This window comes from Elephas maximus, chromosome 17 (assembly GCF_024166365.1).
Source record: "Elephas maximus indicus isolate mEleMax1 chromosome 17, mEleMax1 primary haplotype, whole genome shotgun sequence".
Classification (NCBI taxonomy): Eukaryota; Metazoa; Chordata; class Mammalia; order Proboscidea; family Elephantidae; genus Elephas; species Elephas maximus.
Window position 1 is genome coordinate 62,907,532 of NC_064835.1, and position 14,466 is coordinate 62,921,997.

General features: G+C 46.2%; 1 protein-coding gene across 4 annotated transcripts in view; it reads left to right on the plus strand.

Annotated features, from left to right (window-relative positions):
- Positions 1-14,466, plus strand: part of SFXN5 (sideroflexin 5) — a 164,522-nt gene that overhangs the window by 112,681 nt on the left and 37,375 nt on the right. For all 4 annotated transcript variants that reach the window (XM_049856851.1, XM_049856853.1, XM_049856852.1 and 1 more), the window contains one exon: positions 1,206-1,296. In XM_049856851.1, the coding sequence (XP_049712808.1) occupies positions 1,206-1,296 (91 nt within the window). The remainder of the gene's footprint in view (positions 1-1,205; positions 1,297-14,466) is intronic.

The following is a 14,466-nucleotide window of genomic DNA, read 5'->3' on the forward strand; positions in this document are numbered from 1 at the left end:
ACTGCCCAGGACAAGGCGGCATTGTTACAATGCAGTTTCATTTATTGAGGCCTCATATGTGCCAAGCTTATGCTAACCATTTACATACATTCTTGTTACGGTCCTGGGATGTAGCTATTACTATTTTTTTACAGACAAGGAAACTGAGGCAGAGAAAGGCTAAATTACTTACCTGCCTAAAGTCCCACTGCTAGTAAATGACACTAGAGGTGGGCTTTCAAAAACAGGTGTGGACTGAGTAGGGGTGGGAAGGCATGCCAGGAATAGAGAACAGCACTGGTAAAAGACTCTACAGTTGGAAGGTTCCTGTGGCATTTGATAAACAGCAGCCCAGACCATGTAGGCAGAATGTGAGGCATTGGAGCGCCGAGAGTGCTGCGTGAAGGAATTGGTGATGGTGGACATGATTGGACCTGTGTTCTAGAAAGACAAGGGACAGCATGGGAGGTGGACTGGGATGGAAAGGACTCAAGCAAAGGCGAGGGAGGAGGCCTGGTGTCCTGGCTTGAACAAGGGGAGCTGAGGTCTGGATGAAGGCAGGCCAGTGGGCCCAGGGCTTTCACTGCTGCTTTGAGCTGCTCTGCCTAGCCTGAGGCCTCCCACTGCAGGCCCATGCCTGGGCCCTCAGTGGGGTCTGGAAAGGCAGTGGGTAGGGGTTGGGGTAGGAAACGAGGAATTCCTGTACTTCATTTAGAAGTCCCTGGGTGGCACCGATTCTTAAGTGCTGGGCTACTAACTGAAAGGTTGACAGTTTGAACCCACCCAGAGGTACTGTGGAAGAAAGGCCTTGTGATCTGCTTGCAAAAGGTCACAGCCATGAAAACCCTGTGGAGCACTTCTCTTCTGCATACATGGGGTTGCCATGAGTTGGAACAGACCCAACAGCAACTGTCTTATACCATTTATTTACAGATTATATAGCCTTCTACCAGTAACTGCCCCACCATCCCTCCTCCACCCCCTGGGAGGCAGTTCCACCGTGTGTATGACATTTTTCCTCTCTTCCTTCCTCATGGGCCAGTTAACTGGGATGAATAGGTAATAGCCACACGACACCTTTGCAACATCAGGTGACTGTGAGGATAAGGGACCTCGGTGCAGTTTCAGGGGAGGATGATACCCCTCTGTGTCCGCCCTTCCTCCCACAGGCCACTGCAACACCATGCCCTTTTTCAGTTTTTTTCTTTTTTTTTTCTCTTCCCAAGGTGGGCCTTAACGTCCTGGTTCAAAAAGCCAATAAGTTTACCCCGGCCACTCGCCTTCTCGTTCAGAGATTCGTGCCATTCCCTGCTGTAGGTAAGACTTGCCCAGGGAAGGGGTGTCTGTGTACGTGTGCTCCACGTGGGTGTATGGTGGCAGGGGTCCATGGGAGCTGGCCTGCTCTTCCACACCTCTCCTGATACCTGGGCTCTCCTGCCTGGGGTAACTGGAGCAAAATGTGTATAAATAGAGGAAGTGTTGATGGGTACCCTGCTGACCAACTTCTGTGCCTGAGACGCTGCTTTTAGCCCATAATTGGAATCTTCAGGTCCACAAAGGGCCTGCAGACAGAATGCAGTGGATCCCGGGAACTTGGCTGGGGAAAATATTTGCACTAACCTCTAACTGAAATTTAACATTTCCTTCAAGTACGAATGTAGGCAACAAACCTCAGTGATATTAGCGGGATCTGTGCCTCTTTCAACAATAGAAATCACAGATATTTTCATGTCACTTCGTAGTTTTTACAGGGATCTTAAAATGTCATTCATGTTCAACACTAATTCAGTTTCAGTAGTTAACAGATCCTCTGTTAGATCTTGTTATCTAATTCACTAATTAAAAAACACATCTGTTACTATGTCACAATTTAAAAAACAACCTGATATCTTATTTCCGTAGAACCCCTTTGTAATCCTATGTATTTTCTTTTATGCATTTAAGAACATTATTCTGAGAGGTACATAGGCCTCATCAGACCGCCAGAGAAGTCAACCAAAACCGCCAAACCCGTTGCCGTCGAGTCTATCCTCACTCATAGCGACCTTATGGGACAGAGTAGAACTACCCCATAGAGTTTCCAAGGAGCAGCTGATGGATTTGAACTGCCAATTTTTGGTTAGCAGCTGAGCTCTTAGCCACTGAGCCACCAGGGCTCCACCGGAGGAGCTAACGGCACACACAAACACACAAAAGTTTCTGAGCCCCAGCTAGTGTGAGTGTTTCAAGTCTTTTTGAGTATTGTGGACCCCTCAGGTTTTGGAGGCTGACACTCAAGTCCAGATGAGTGTGCACGTGCACACGTGTGTGTGGAGAGGTTTTCTCCTGCTGTGAGCCCAGTCTTTGCTGCATGTGGAGTTACCCATGGCCATTTATAGAGTCAATTTCAACTCACAGCGACCCTACAGGACAGCAGGACTGCCCCATAGTGTTTCCAAGGAGTGACTGGTAGATTCGAACTGCTGACCTTTTGGTTAGCAGCCGAGCTCTTAACCGCTATGCCAGCAGGGCTCCGAATGGATTTGGGGTTAGGAGCTCACAGTAGATGCTGCAGGCTCAGCCCTGAGAGTCCCACAAAGGCTCAGCCTGGCCCAACCTTTTAAAAGCCTTCACCCTGTTTGGGGAGAGGGGCTCGGCAGTGGGAAGTTTAAAGAACAGTAAAAAGAAATAAACGTTGAAAGCAGTACATGGCAGCATATGATCAGTATTCAAAAGAGAGGCGTTCCCCTGAAATCATCTTTAAACTGAGCAACAGTTTAGCTCCATTAATAAAGAATGTTTGCCTTGGACATTGTGCTCTCTTAAAGAATTATCTATATGAGATCAAATTGACAACAGTAATTCTAAAACATAAATGAAGAGTTTAGGGGCAATGAGTCTAAGTTAATGGCGGTAAAACAATACAGGTAGAGATGGCAAGAATGGTGACAGAATATGAAGAATGTGACCAGTGTCATTGAATGGTTCACGTAGAAACTGTTGAGTGGGTGTGTGTTTTGTTGTGTATATTTTTATATATACAAAAACAAAATTTAAAATAGAAAGGTATAAGCAAGTGCTCGATTGATAACACCCGAGCTCCCCATCAGATGCCAGAGGACAAAGATGGAAGCAGGCCCAGGATGGGGCGTGGGGTCCTGTGACCTCCCTGGTGCCAAGGCTCAGTCTGAAGAGCCAGGAGTCAGACCCAGGCTCATGGTCCTAGCTCTGCTCTTCACTTTCAGGGTTCAGCTTCCCGATCTATACAATGGGGGCACACCATACCCACTTTCTTGTGTCCCAGAGCTGTGGGGAGGATCAGATGAGGCCGTAGATGAGATTCTATTGATAAGAAAATACTTTGAAGCCCCTGAAAAGCCCCTTTCAGAAGGTGGGAGATCATTACTGGGCAGCCCCACCTCCTTGATGGCCCAGAGGCTAATGAACTCCAGAACTAACCACCCAGCTGCGCCTCAGCCAACCCAGATAATTGCTATAGCAACTCCACACTTTTAATGAACTCTTGGCTATTTCTGGTGTGGGCCATTAATGGAATAACTCTTTAGATCTGACTTTGTTAAAGGGCCTAATTGAGCGAGCACTGCCGCTGATCTGCGTTCCTCGCCATTCAGGGCTAGAGGGTCAAATGCAGCCTGAAAAGTGGGCAGCTCCCAGCTGCATTGGACTGGATCTGGGACTCGGGCAGATGTAATCTGTCCCTGGAGCCAAACTTCAGATAAGAACTCTGCCAGGGGCCCCTTCCTGCCCTGCTCTGCGCCATCGTGCTAGGTGACCTTGGGGTGGTATTGTCTTAACCTCTCTGGGGTTTTTCAGGGATGGGTTCCTGCTTTTGGTTTTGACCCTTTCTGCCATCACCACTTTAGACTTTCTGACCTCTCTCTCTTTGGGCTCCAGCCTGTGATTCCCCCTTTTTTGTCAGGAAGAAGCCTCCGGCCTCTTCCCACTCACCCAGCCACTGTTGAGGAGTCTTAAAACCCTGCATATTCCTGGCCAGTTGCATAGGCTGCCCACAGTGTGGGTCACAGCCCTGATAGTTCTAGCTCACCAGGATCCTGAGAAAAGTGGGCCCTTTCTGGCTGCTTCTGCAGGCCCGCTGCGCGAATCCTGCTGTGTGCCTGCCTGCCATCCACCCTCAGCCCCAGTTCTCTACTCCCCCCATGTGCAGGGTTCCATCTCTTTGGCTCCTGATGTCCATCCCAGGCCCATCTGCAAATGGGCACCTGCCAACTCCTGGTTAACACTGACAAAGTGGTTTACAAGAGGAAGAGGCACGCCCCTCACTCACCCTGCCTGGCCACCATCCAGTCCTTGCACTTGGCCTCCCCTCACCTCAGCTCCAGGCCCCACCTGGCCAGGACAGAGCATCTCTAAGCCCCACTATGTGCTGGCAGGGTCTAGGTCTTGCTGGGTGTTCACCCCTGCTCTCTGCAGTGGGCTAGGCCAATGTTAAGGCCCCTGAGAAGCTAGCTCAGGATTTGCTTTACCTTGTAGAGGTCCTTTGCCCCCTCAGGCACCTGGTATGATAAGAAGACAGAACTCACCAAGCCTTGAGTGCACATAGGATGTGGGTTGAGGCACGTGGAAGTGATCGTGTTAAGCCCTGGCTCTTGTGTGTGTGTGTTGAGGGAGGTGTGTTCAGTGTGACAGGAGGGTTGTGAAGAGGCCTTTGTGACCTGTGCTCAGAGGCCACACCCTCGCTTCCACCCCTGAACAGGCAGGGGACTCAAGCTCCAGGGAATACAGGGGCTTCCAGGAGTCAGTGGCTCTTTCCCACCTCTTTGACGCCCAGCTCCTTTCGGGACCTCCTGCTCCAGCCTGGTGTGGGGAGGTGGGAGGAGACTTCTCTTCACTGGTCTCTGCACCCAACTCTGCCGCTCCCACCACTCTGCCTGCAATCTCATCTGGAAATGGGGGACAGGACCAGACCCCACTTCAGCTCCTTCCTGCCGAAACCTCCTTCACAGTCACTGCCGGCTTCCCTGGGTTTGCAGAGCCCAGTACACAGGGGCTTCTGTCTCTCCACGTTTCTCCAGCAGGCCAGTCTTCTACCTCAGACCTCCTTCTTAGCTCAAGGAGGACCCAAAGACAGAATGGGCCATTTCCATTTTACAGAAAAATTAACAATTCAGACTTGCTAAGAGTTATACAAGATGAGGAAAACCCAGGCCTTCCAGGCCCAGCCCAGGGCTCTTTCAACTCCTCTTGGATAGCCCCTCACCCCTGTGGCTGAGAGTGTCCAGAGTCACTGAGTGTCCCACCAGGAGTAGGCTCTGCCCCTAAGCTCGCCCTTGGTGTTTCAGCCTGGGTGTGTACGTGCATGTTCATGTGTGTGCTGAGCACGTATGTGTGTGTGTACTGTGTGCCTGTACACATGCATATGAACACATGGAAAGCCAGGGAGGATGCTTGGCGTGGCCACTCCTCTCCCTCGAGCTGGTTTCTGAGCCTTGCTGTGCCCCTGGTCTAGAACGGCAGTCATGTGGGAAATCTCAGTTTCTATTTATACATGGAGATGTTAGGAAAGACGGTGAGCCCGGGAGCATGTGTGCTGGCATCAGAATTGATTGGGGACTGGTAATTAATTTGTTTAGACCTTAATTAATTCTCCAGTTCTTTCTTATTTGTGGACTGTCACGCTTAATTGTGTTCAGGAGCGTTGAGCTCTGAGCAGGCCCTCTATTAATTGACGTGTGGTTGCTGAGAGGTGGAAGTTAATGGTTTGGGGAGCTGGGCACGTAGTGTAATTAAAGGTTAGTAGAGGAGGCATTGGAAAAATACACACCCCCAGGTCCAGCCACCAACTCCGGGAGCAGAGTTCATTCTAGGGGAATGTGGGCCCCACAAACAGCACTTCTGTGAGGAGCCTGTGGGTTGGGGGTAGGCAGGAGGAGTTAACTAACTGGAGCTCTGGGTACTGGTTCCCATGGTCTAGAACAGCAATCACGTGGGAAATCTCAGTTTCTATTTACACATGGAGATGTTAGGAAAGACGGTGAGCCCAGGAGCATGTGTGCTGGCATCAGAATCCATTAGGGACTGGTTCTGATGGTCCACCATGATGCCTGTGGTTGGTGCTGTTGAGATGACTTGTTGTCAGGAATAGGGGGAGTGCTTTAGCTGAGACCTGAGAGGTGGAGGCCCCATGGTATCAGCTGGGCAAGCACAACTGGAGGGCTGGCATCTCAGACTTGGTATATGTATGTGTGTGGGTGGGCAGGAAGCCCTGAAGGTCACCCCCAGGCTTCCTGGCTGAACCGACATGGATCAGGAACAAGGAGAGTTCTGGGCTAATAAAGAACCCCATCTAGGCTCTGAGCTCATTTTGGATGGGGGAGGAAGACAGACCAGAGCCTTAGCATCAGTCAGCTGACTCCTCCCATAGGAGAATGACCTTCCCACCGGAACCGGAAAGACCAGCCTGATATCCCTTTGCCGGGAGACTTCTTCCTGTGCTGTTTACAGTTAATTCCCTTCCGTTAAATGTCACAGCTTATTTCATTGCCATGAAAAACTCCCTGTGTCCACCAGCGAGTCCATTCCTCAGGGTGTTTGGGAGAAAGCCTTCTATTCATGAACGCCCAGTGTGCTCCCCACCTGACCCCCATCTCCATGCAGGAGTGGTCAAATGCTCAAAATGTCACAAAAAGCAAAGGTTCTGGTGATAAGTGCTATAAAGTTTCATGGAAGGGTGAAATCTGGTAGAGATGATCTCTTAATCATTTTCCAACACTAAGGTTTTAGAAATCTAATCTGAACTGAATTATTTAGGGAGAAAGTTTTTGCTTACAAAAAAAAAAAAGCAAAGGGCTAAACTACATTATCACAGGAACACTTAGGCATGGTGGGCATGGATTCTGCATAACCGTGGAAGGAAGCTCTTGTCAGTACTTTGTGGAAGGATGGGGTGGGGTGGGCTGGGTGCCAATGATGGGGGCAGTCCCAGAGCTGGCATGGGTCCCCAGTGTATGTCAGGCCCCAAGAGGACACAGGTAGTAGGTCCAGGTCAGCCATAGGGAAGTCTAGTGATGTGCCCCAGGGCTGTGTTTCCACTTCAGTTACTTCATTGCTGCTTTGGACAGAGGAGGCCTGTGGCTCGCATTCAAAGAGCAGGGACACCAATCTGGCAGGGTTTGTGAATTCATCGACAACAGTACCAGGATCCAGAAAGATTTGTAGAAGTGGGCAACTGCCCAAATGTAAGGGTCCTGGAATCTGGCTTAGCCTGAATACTCAGAACAGAGACCTGGGGGTTTCGTGGGCTCTGTGCTGAGGATGCTGGCACAGTGGTTAAGAGCTTAGATGCTAACCAAAAAGTCAGCAGTTTGAATCCACCAGCCGCTCTTTGGGAACCCTGTGGGACAGTTCTACTATGTCCTACAGGTTCGCTGTGAGTTGGATTCGACTCTACAACAACAGGTTTTTTTGGTTTTTATGCTGAAGATGGGGCTTACTGTGTGGTGTATGACCTCTGATGGGCTCCTCAGACTCCAGCCCCATTCCTAGAGATAGATGGCCCAGAACAAAGGGATCTCTAGTTCTGGGCTCTACAAATCAAGAGTAGCACTGACAAATGGGAGCCCAACAAGAGTGGCATGGTGTTTATGAATTTTGCAGAAATGGCAGAGCATGTCCCTGAAACAAGCTACCTGCATCCTGGGTTTGGGAAGTGTCCCAGGAGCAAACCAGCCCAAAAAGCTGTGGGGGGCACTCACATGTGACCAAGTCTGTCAGGACCTGTATACAGTAGGTGCTCAGTAGATGCTTATAGAATGAATGACTTTGTGATTCCTTCCAACTCAAAGATTTTATAATTCCTGAAGTCACAGGGAGCTGGGCCTTGAAGGAAAAGTCGAACTTACAGAGGCAGAGAAGGTAGGAAAGCACAGGGCGGGGGAGAGAGGGGTTATGAGTGCAGTGGGCTCCAGCTGGGGGAGCGAGCTGCCTGGTTGACGTAGGTAGAGGGTAGGGGGCATGTTGGGGCCCTGAATAGTTGCTTAGGGTACCAGCTTTATCTCGTGGTAGATGGGGAACCACTGGAGAGTCTCGAGCTAGGGAGCAGCTGTGATAAAATGGAGGTTTTCAGAAAACGGATATGTTAGCAGAACCTTATATTAAGAGATTCTGAACTTCAGAGTCAGCCCGCACCTAAATTTACAGACTAATTTTTCAATCCAGAAATTCCCATTCCTTAGTTTGTGACACCTCAATATGAGTTGTGAAACTCCCCCGATTCTCAAGCTACTTAAAAGAAAATCTCTTTCGTCAAAAAGTTAAACATGAGTGAAATTAGTCAGTTGCAAAAGGACAAATTTTGTATAAGACCACTATTATAAGAACTTGAGAAATAGTTTAAAATGAGAAGAAAATGTTCTCCTGTGGTTACGAGAGGGGGGAGGGTGGGAGAGGGGTATTCACTAATTAGTTCGTAGATAAGAACTACTTTAGGTGAAGGGAAAGACAGCACACAGTACAGGGGAGATCAGCACAACTGGACTAAACCAAAAGCAAAGAAGTTTCCTGAATAAACTGAACGCTTCGAAGGCCGGCGTAGCAGGGGCAGGGGTTTGGAGACCATGATTTCAGGGGATATCTAAGTCAATTGGCATAATAAAATCTATTAAGAAAACATTCTGCGTCCCACTTTGAAGAGTGGCATCTGGGGTCTTAAATGCTAGCAAGCAGCCATCTAAGATGCATTAATTGGTCTCGACCCACCTGGATCAAAGGAGAATGAAGAACACCAAGGGCACAAGGTAATTATGAGCCCAAGAGACAGAAAGGGCCATATGAACCAGAGACTACATCATCCTGAGACCAGAAGAACTAGATGGTGCCTCGCTACAACTGATGACTGCCCTGACAGGGAACACAACAGAGAACCCCTGAGGGAGCAGGAGATCAGTGGGATACAGACCTCAAATTCTCATAAAAAGACCAGACTTAATGGTCTGACTGAGACTAGAAGGACCCTGGTGGTCATGGCTCCCAGACCTTCTATTGGCCCAGGTCAGGAACCATTCCCAAAGCCAACTCTTCAGACATGGGTTGGACTAGACAGTGGGTTGGAGAGGGATGCTGGTGAGGAGTGAGCTTCTTGGATCAGGTGGACACTTGAGACTATGTTGGCATCTCCTGCCTGGAGGGGAGATGAGTGGGTAGAGTGGGTTAGAAGCTGGCAAAATGGACACGAAAAGAGAGAGTGGAGGGAGAGAGTGGGCTGTCTGATTAGGGGGAGGGTAATTGGGAGTATGTAGCAAGGTGTATATAAGTTTTTATGTGAGAGACTGACTTGATTTGTAAACTTTCACTAAAAGCTCAATTAAAAAAAAAAAGTTAAACATAGAATTATGACCTTAGCAATTCCACTCCTAGGTATATACCCAAAAGAACTGAGAGCAGGAATTGAAACAAATATTTGTACACCTATGTTCATTGCAGCAGCATTCACAATAGCCAAAAGGTGGAAACAACTCAAGTGTCCATCAACAGAAGAAAAAATAAACAAAATGTGATACATACAATGGAATATTACTTAGCCATAAAGAGAAATAAACTCCTGATACATGCCACAACATGGGTCAACCTTGAAAACATTATGTTAAGTGAAATATGTCAGATGCAAAAGGACAAACACTGTATGACCCCACTTATATAAAATACTTGGAATAGGCAAATGGATAGAGACAAAAATTTACTAGTGAATACCAGGGGCTGGATGTTAAAAGGGAATGGGGATTTATTATTTAAGAAGTACTGAGTTCCTGTTTAAAAAAAAAAAAAAAAAACCCAAACCTGTTTTCGTCAACTCATAACTACCCTATAGGACAGAGTAGAACTGCCCCATAGGGTTTCCAGGGAGCGGCTGGTGGATTCGATTGCTGACCTTTTGGTTAGCAGATGTAGCTCTCATCCACTATGCCACCAGGGTTTCCGAGTTTCTGTATGGGGGGGTGAAAACATTTGGAAATGGATAGTGGTGACATTTGTGCAACATGGTCAATGTAATTAATGTCACTGAATTGTACGCTTAAAGTGGTTAAAAGGGAAATGCTTTGTTATATATATATATATACATATAATGACAACAGAAGAAAAACCTCCAGCATATAGCACAGCATCTCAGATGGCCTTATGGGGACTATTGTGAAATCAAGCAAATATTAAGGTGCACAACCTCCTTTGATCATCCTCACTCCTCTACTGGCAAAGTGACTGCGTTCTGCTATGATTCGTGGATGTGTGTGTTTACAGACAGTGGTGTAAATCGTGCACCTTTGTAAATACATAGACTACCTCTGGCAGGTGAGAATGTGGCTACAGTGCTTGCCTCTGGGAAGTGGGGTGAAGCTAAGCGTCAGGGGTTAAGGAGACTCACTTTTACCGTTTACTCTTTTCCGTTGTTTGAATTGTTTACTGTGTGCATGTGTTACCTCCAAAATAGTAGGAAGGAAGGAAAGAAGGGAAGGAGGGAGAAAGGTGGAATAAAGGGAGGAGAGAGGGGAGGAGAAGGGAAGGGGGGGAGGCTAGCATTGCCTTTCCCTCCTTGTAGGTGAGGCAGTGGAGTCTGGGAATACTTCACCCAAGGTCAGCCTGGAGCTTGGATAGGAACTAAATCCCCTGGTTGCTACTAGAGAGTTTTGTTTTAAATGAAAACGGTTCAATTTTTTTTTTTAATACATGATTATTATATAAAGGTAAACAATCCTACTACCCTCCCCAGAGATAATTTTGGTATATATCCTTCAAAGCAAGTAAACATCCCGCAGTATGAACCTCTGCCTATTTATTTATCTATATATAGTGTAAATATACTTATGTAAATATAGATTTTGTGTAAATGGGATCATGCTATATATACTATTCTGTAAACTGCTTTTTTACCTCACAGAAAATTTTGCCCATCTTTTCGTGACAGTCACAAATGTCTAATTTATCCTTTTTAACAGCCACAGCAACTCATTCCCTGGCTGTTTTTCTTTAAATGATGAAATATTTCAAACACATAGAAAATGATAGGAAATAGAGAAATAAAAAGTTGCACACACCCAAAGCCTTCCTCGCCCTCTACCTTCTTGGTCCTGGTCTCCTCTTTCTGTCCCCAGGGAAGACCACTGTTTTTATAATTTAACATATGTGTATCACCATGAACCATGAATGGTATGGCTTATGTGTTTTTAAATTTTACATTAACCATATCATACTGTACATATCCTTTTAACTGTGCTTTTGAGATTTACCCACGTTAACACATGTATACTCATTTCTTCTGCTATTTGGCACTCTACTGTACGACTATTATTCAAATTTACACACTAACTGCTAGGGCCAAAGATGAAGAACTAGAAGATTTTTATCAGCTGCTGCAGTCTGAAATTGATTGAACATGCAATCAAGATGCATTGATAATCACTGGCGATTGGAATGCAAAAGTTGGAAACAAAGAAGGATCAGTAGTTGGAAAATATGGCCTTGGTGATAGAAACAATGCTAGAGATCGAATGATAAAATTTTGCAAGACCAACGACTTCTTCATTGCAAATACCTTCTTTCACCAACATAAATGGCGACTATACACATGGACTTCGCCAGAAGGAACACACAGATATCAAATTGACTACATCTGTGGAAAGAGACTATGGAAAAGCTCAATATCATCAAGCAGAGCAAGGCCAGGGACCGACTGTGGAACAGACCATCAATTGCTCCTATGCAAGTTCAAGCTGAAACTGAAGAAAATCAGAGCAAGCCCACGAGAGCCAAAATATGACCTTGAGTATATCCCATCTGAATTTAGAGACCATCTCAAGAATAGATTTGATGCATTGAACACTAGTGACCGAAGACCAGACGAGTTGTGGAATGACATCAAGGACATCATCCATGAAGAAAGCAAGAGGTCACTGAAAAGACAGGAAAGAAAGAAAAGACCAAGGTGGATGTTGGAGGAAACTCTGAAACTTGCTCTTGAGCGTCGAGCAGCTAAAGCAAAAGGAAGGATTGATGAAGTAAAAGAACTGAACAGAAGATTTCAAAGGGCCTCTCCAGAAGACAAAATAAAGTATTATAATGCCATGTGCAAAGAGCTGGAGATGGAAAACCAAAAGGGAAGAACACGCTTGGCATTTCTCAAGCTGAAAGAACTGAAGAAAAAATTCAAGCCTCGAGTTGCAATAGTGAAGGATTCCATGGGGAAAATATTAAATGACGCAGGAAGCATCAAAAGAAGGTGGAAGGAATACACAGAGTCATTATACCAAAAAGAATTAGTTGCTATTCAACCATTTCTAGAGGGCGCTTATGATCAGGAACCGATGGTACTGAAGGAAGAAGTCCAAGCTGCTCTGGAGGCACTGGCGAAAAACAAGGCCCCAGGAATTGATGGAATATCAATTGAGATGTTTCAACAAACAGATGCAGCGCTGGAGGTGCTCACTCGTCTATGCTAAGAAACATGGAAGACAGCTTCCTAGCCAACTGATTGGAAGAGATCCATATTTATGCCTATTCCCAAGAAAGGTGATCCAACTGAATGTGGAAATTATAGAACAATATCGTTAATATCACACACAAGCAAAATTTTGCTGAAGATCATTCAAGAACGGCTGCAGCAGTATATCGACAGGGAACTGCCAGAAATTCAGGCTGGTTTCAGAAGAGGACGTCGAACCAGGGGTATCATTGCTGATGTCAGATGGATCCTGGCTGAAAGCAGAGAATACCAGAAGGATGTTTACCTGTGTTTTATTGACTGTGCAAGGACATTTGACCGTGTGGATCATAACAAACTATGGATAACACTGCGAAAAATGGAAATTCCAGCGCACTTAATTGTGCTCATGAGGAACCTTTACATGGATCAAGAGGCAGTTGTTTGGACAGAACAAGGGGATACTGATTGGTTTAAAGTCAGGAAAGGTGTGCATCAGGATTGTATTCTTTCACCATACCTATTTAATCTGTATGCTGAACAAATAATATGAGAAGCTGGACTATATGAAGAAGAACGGGGCATCAGGATTGGAGGAAGACTCATTAACAACCTGCTTTATGCAGATGACACAACCTTGCTTGCTGAAAGTGAAGAGGACTTGAAGCACTTACTAATGAAGATCAAAGACCACAGCCTTCAGTATGGATTGAACCTCAACATAAAGAAAACCAAATCCTCACAACTAGACCAAGAGCAACATCATGATAAACAGAGAAAAGATTGAAGTTGTCAAGGATTTCATTTTACTTGGATCCACAATCAACAGCCATGGAAGCAGCAGTCAAGAAATCAAAAGACGCATTGCACTGGGCAAATGTGCTGCAAAAGACCTCTTCAAAGTGTTGAAGAGCAAAGATGTCACCTTGAAGACTAAGGTGCGGCCGACCCAAGCCATGGTATTTTCAATCACATCATATGCATGTGAAAGCTGGACAATGAATAAGGAAGACTGAAGAAGAGTTGATGCCTTTGAATTGTGTTGTTGGCGAAGAATATTGAATATACCATGGACTGCCAAAAGAATGAACAAATCTGTCTTGGAAGAAGTGCGGCCAGAATGCTCCTTAGAGGCAAGGATGGCGAGACTGCATCTTACATACTTTGGACATGTTGTCAGGAGGGATCAGTCCCTGGAGAAGGACATCATGCTTGGCAGAGTACAGGGTCAGCAGAAAAGAGGAAGACCCTCAACGAGGTGGATTGACTCAGTGGCTGCAACAGTGAGCTCAAGCTTAACAACGTTTGTAAGGATGGCGCAGGACCGGGCAGTGTTTCGTTCTGTTGTGCATGGGGTCGCTATGAGTCGGCACCGACTTGACGGCACCTAACAACAACAACTGTATGGCTGTTCGACCAGTGATTAATTGAAGACATTGCAGTTGTTTTCTGGTTTTCATTGTTATACACAATTCTGTACGAAATAACTTTGTATACGTGTCCATGTGTAAGAGTTTCCCCAGGGCAGGGTTTTCAAACCACCATCTGTATCACAGTCATCTAGGGAAGATTTAGAAAGATACAGCTATCTGGGCCTTGAGTCCTTGAGTGGTGCCAACGGTTAAGGGCTTGACTGCTAGCTGAAAGTTTGGCAATTCTAACCCACCCAGAGGTGCCTCAGAAGACAGGACTGGTTGGTGATCTGCTTCCAAAAGGTCACGGCCTTGAAAGTCCTGTGGAACAGTTCTACTCTACACACATGGGGTCACCATGAATCAGAATCAACTTGACGGCAGCTAACAATGACAACAACAACATCTGGGCCCTACCTCAGATGTGGTTTCAGTTGCGTGGCCAGTGTTGAGAATCACCAATCACTAGGGTGTGTACCTAGAAATGAAATTACTGGGTCACTGGGTATATCCATCTCTGACTTTACTAGATATTGCATATTGTTTTATAGTCCACCAGCAAGGCATAAAGTTTTGTTTTCCTACATCCTCTTCAATACTTCTTCAACATCTGGTATTATCAGTCTTTTAAAAGATGTGTCCATCTGA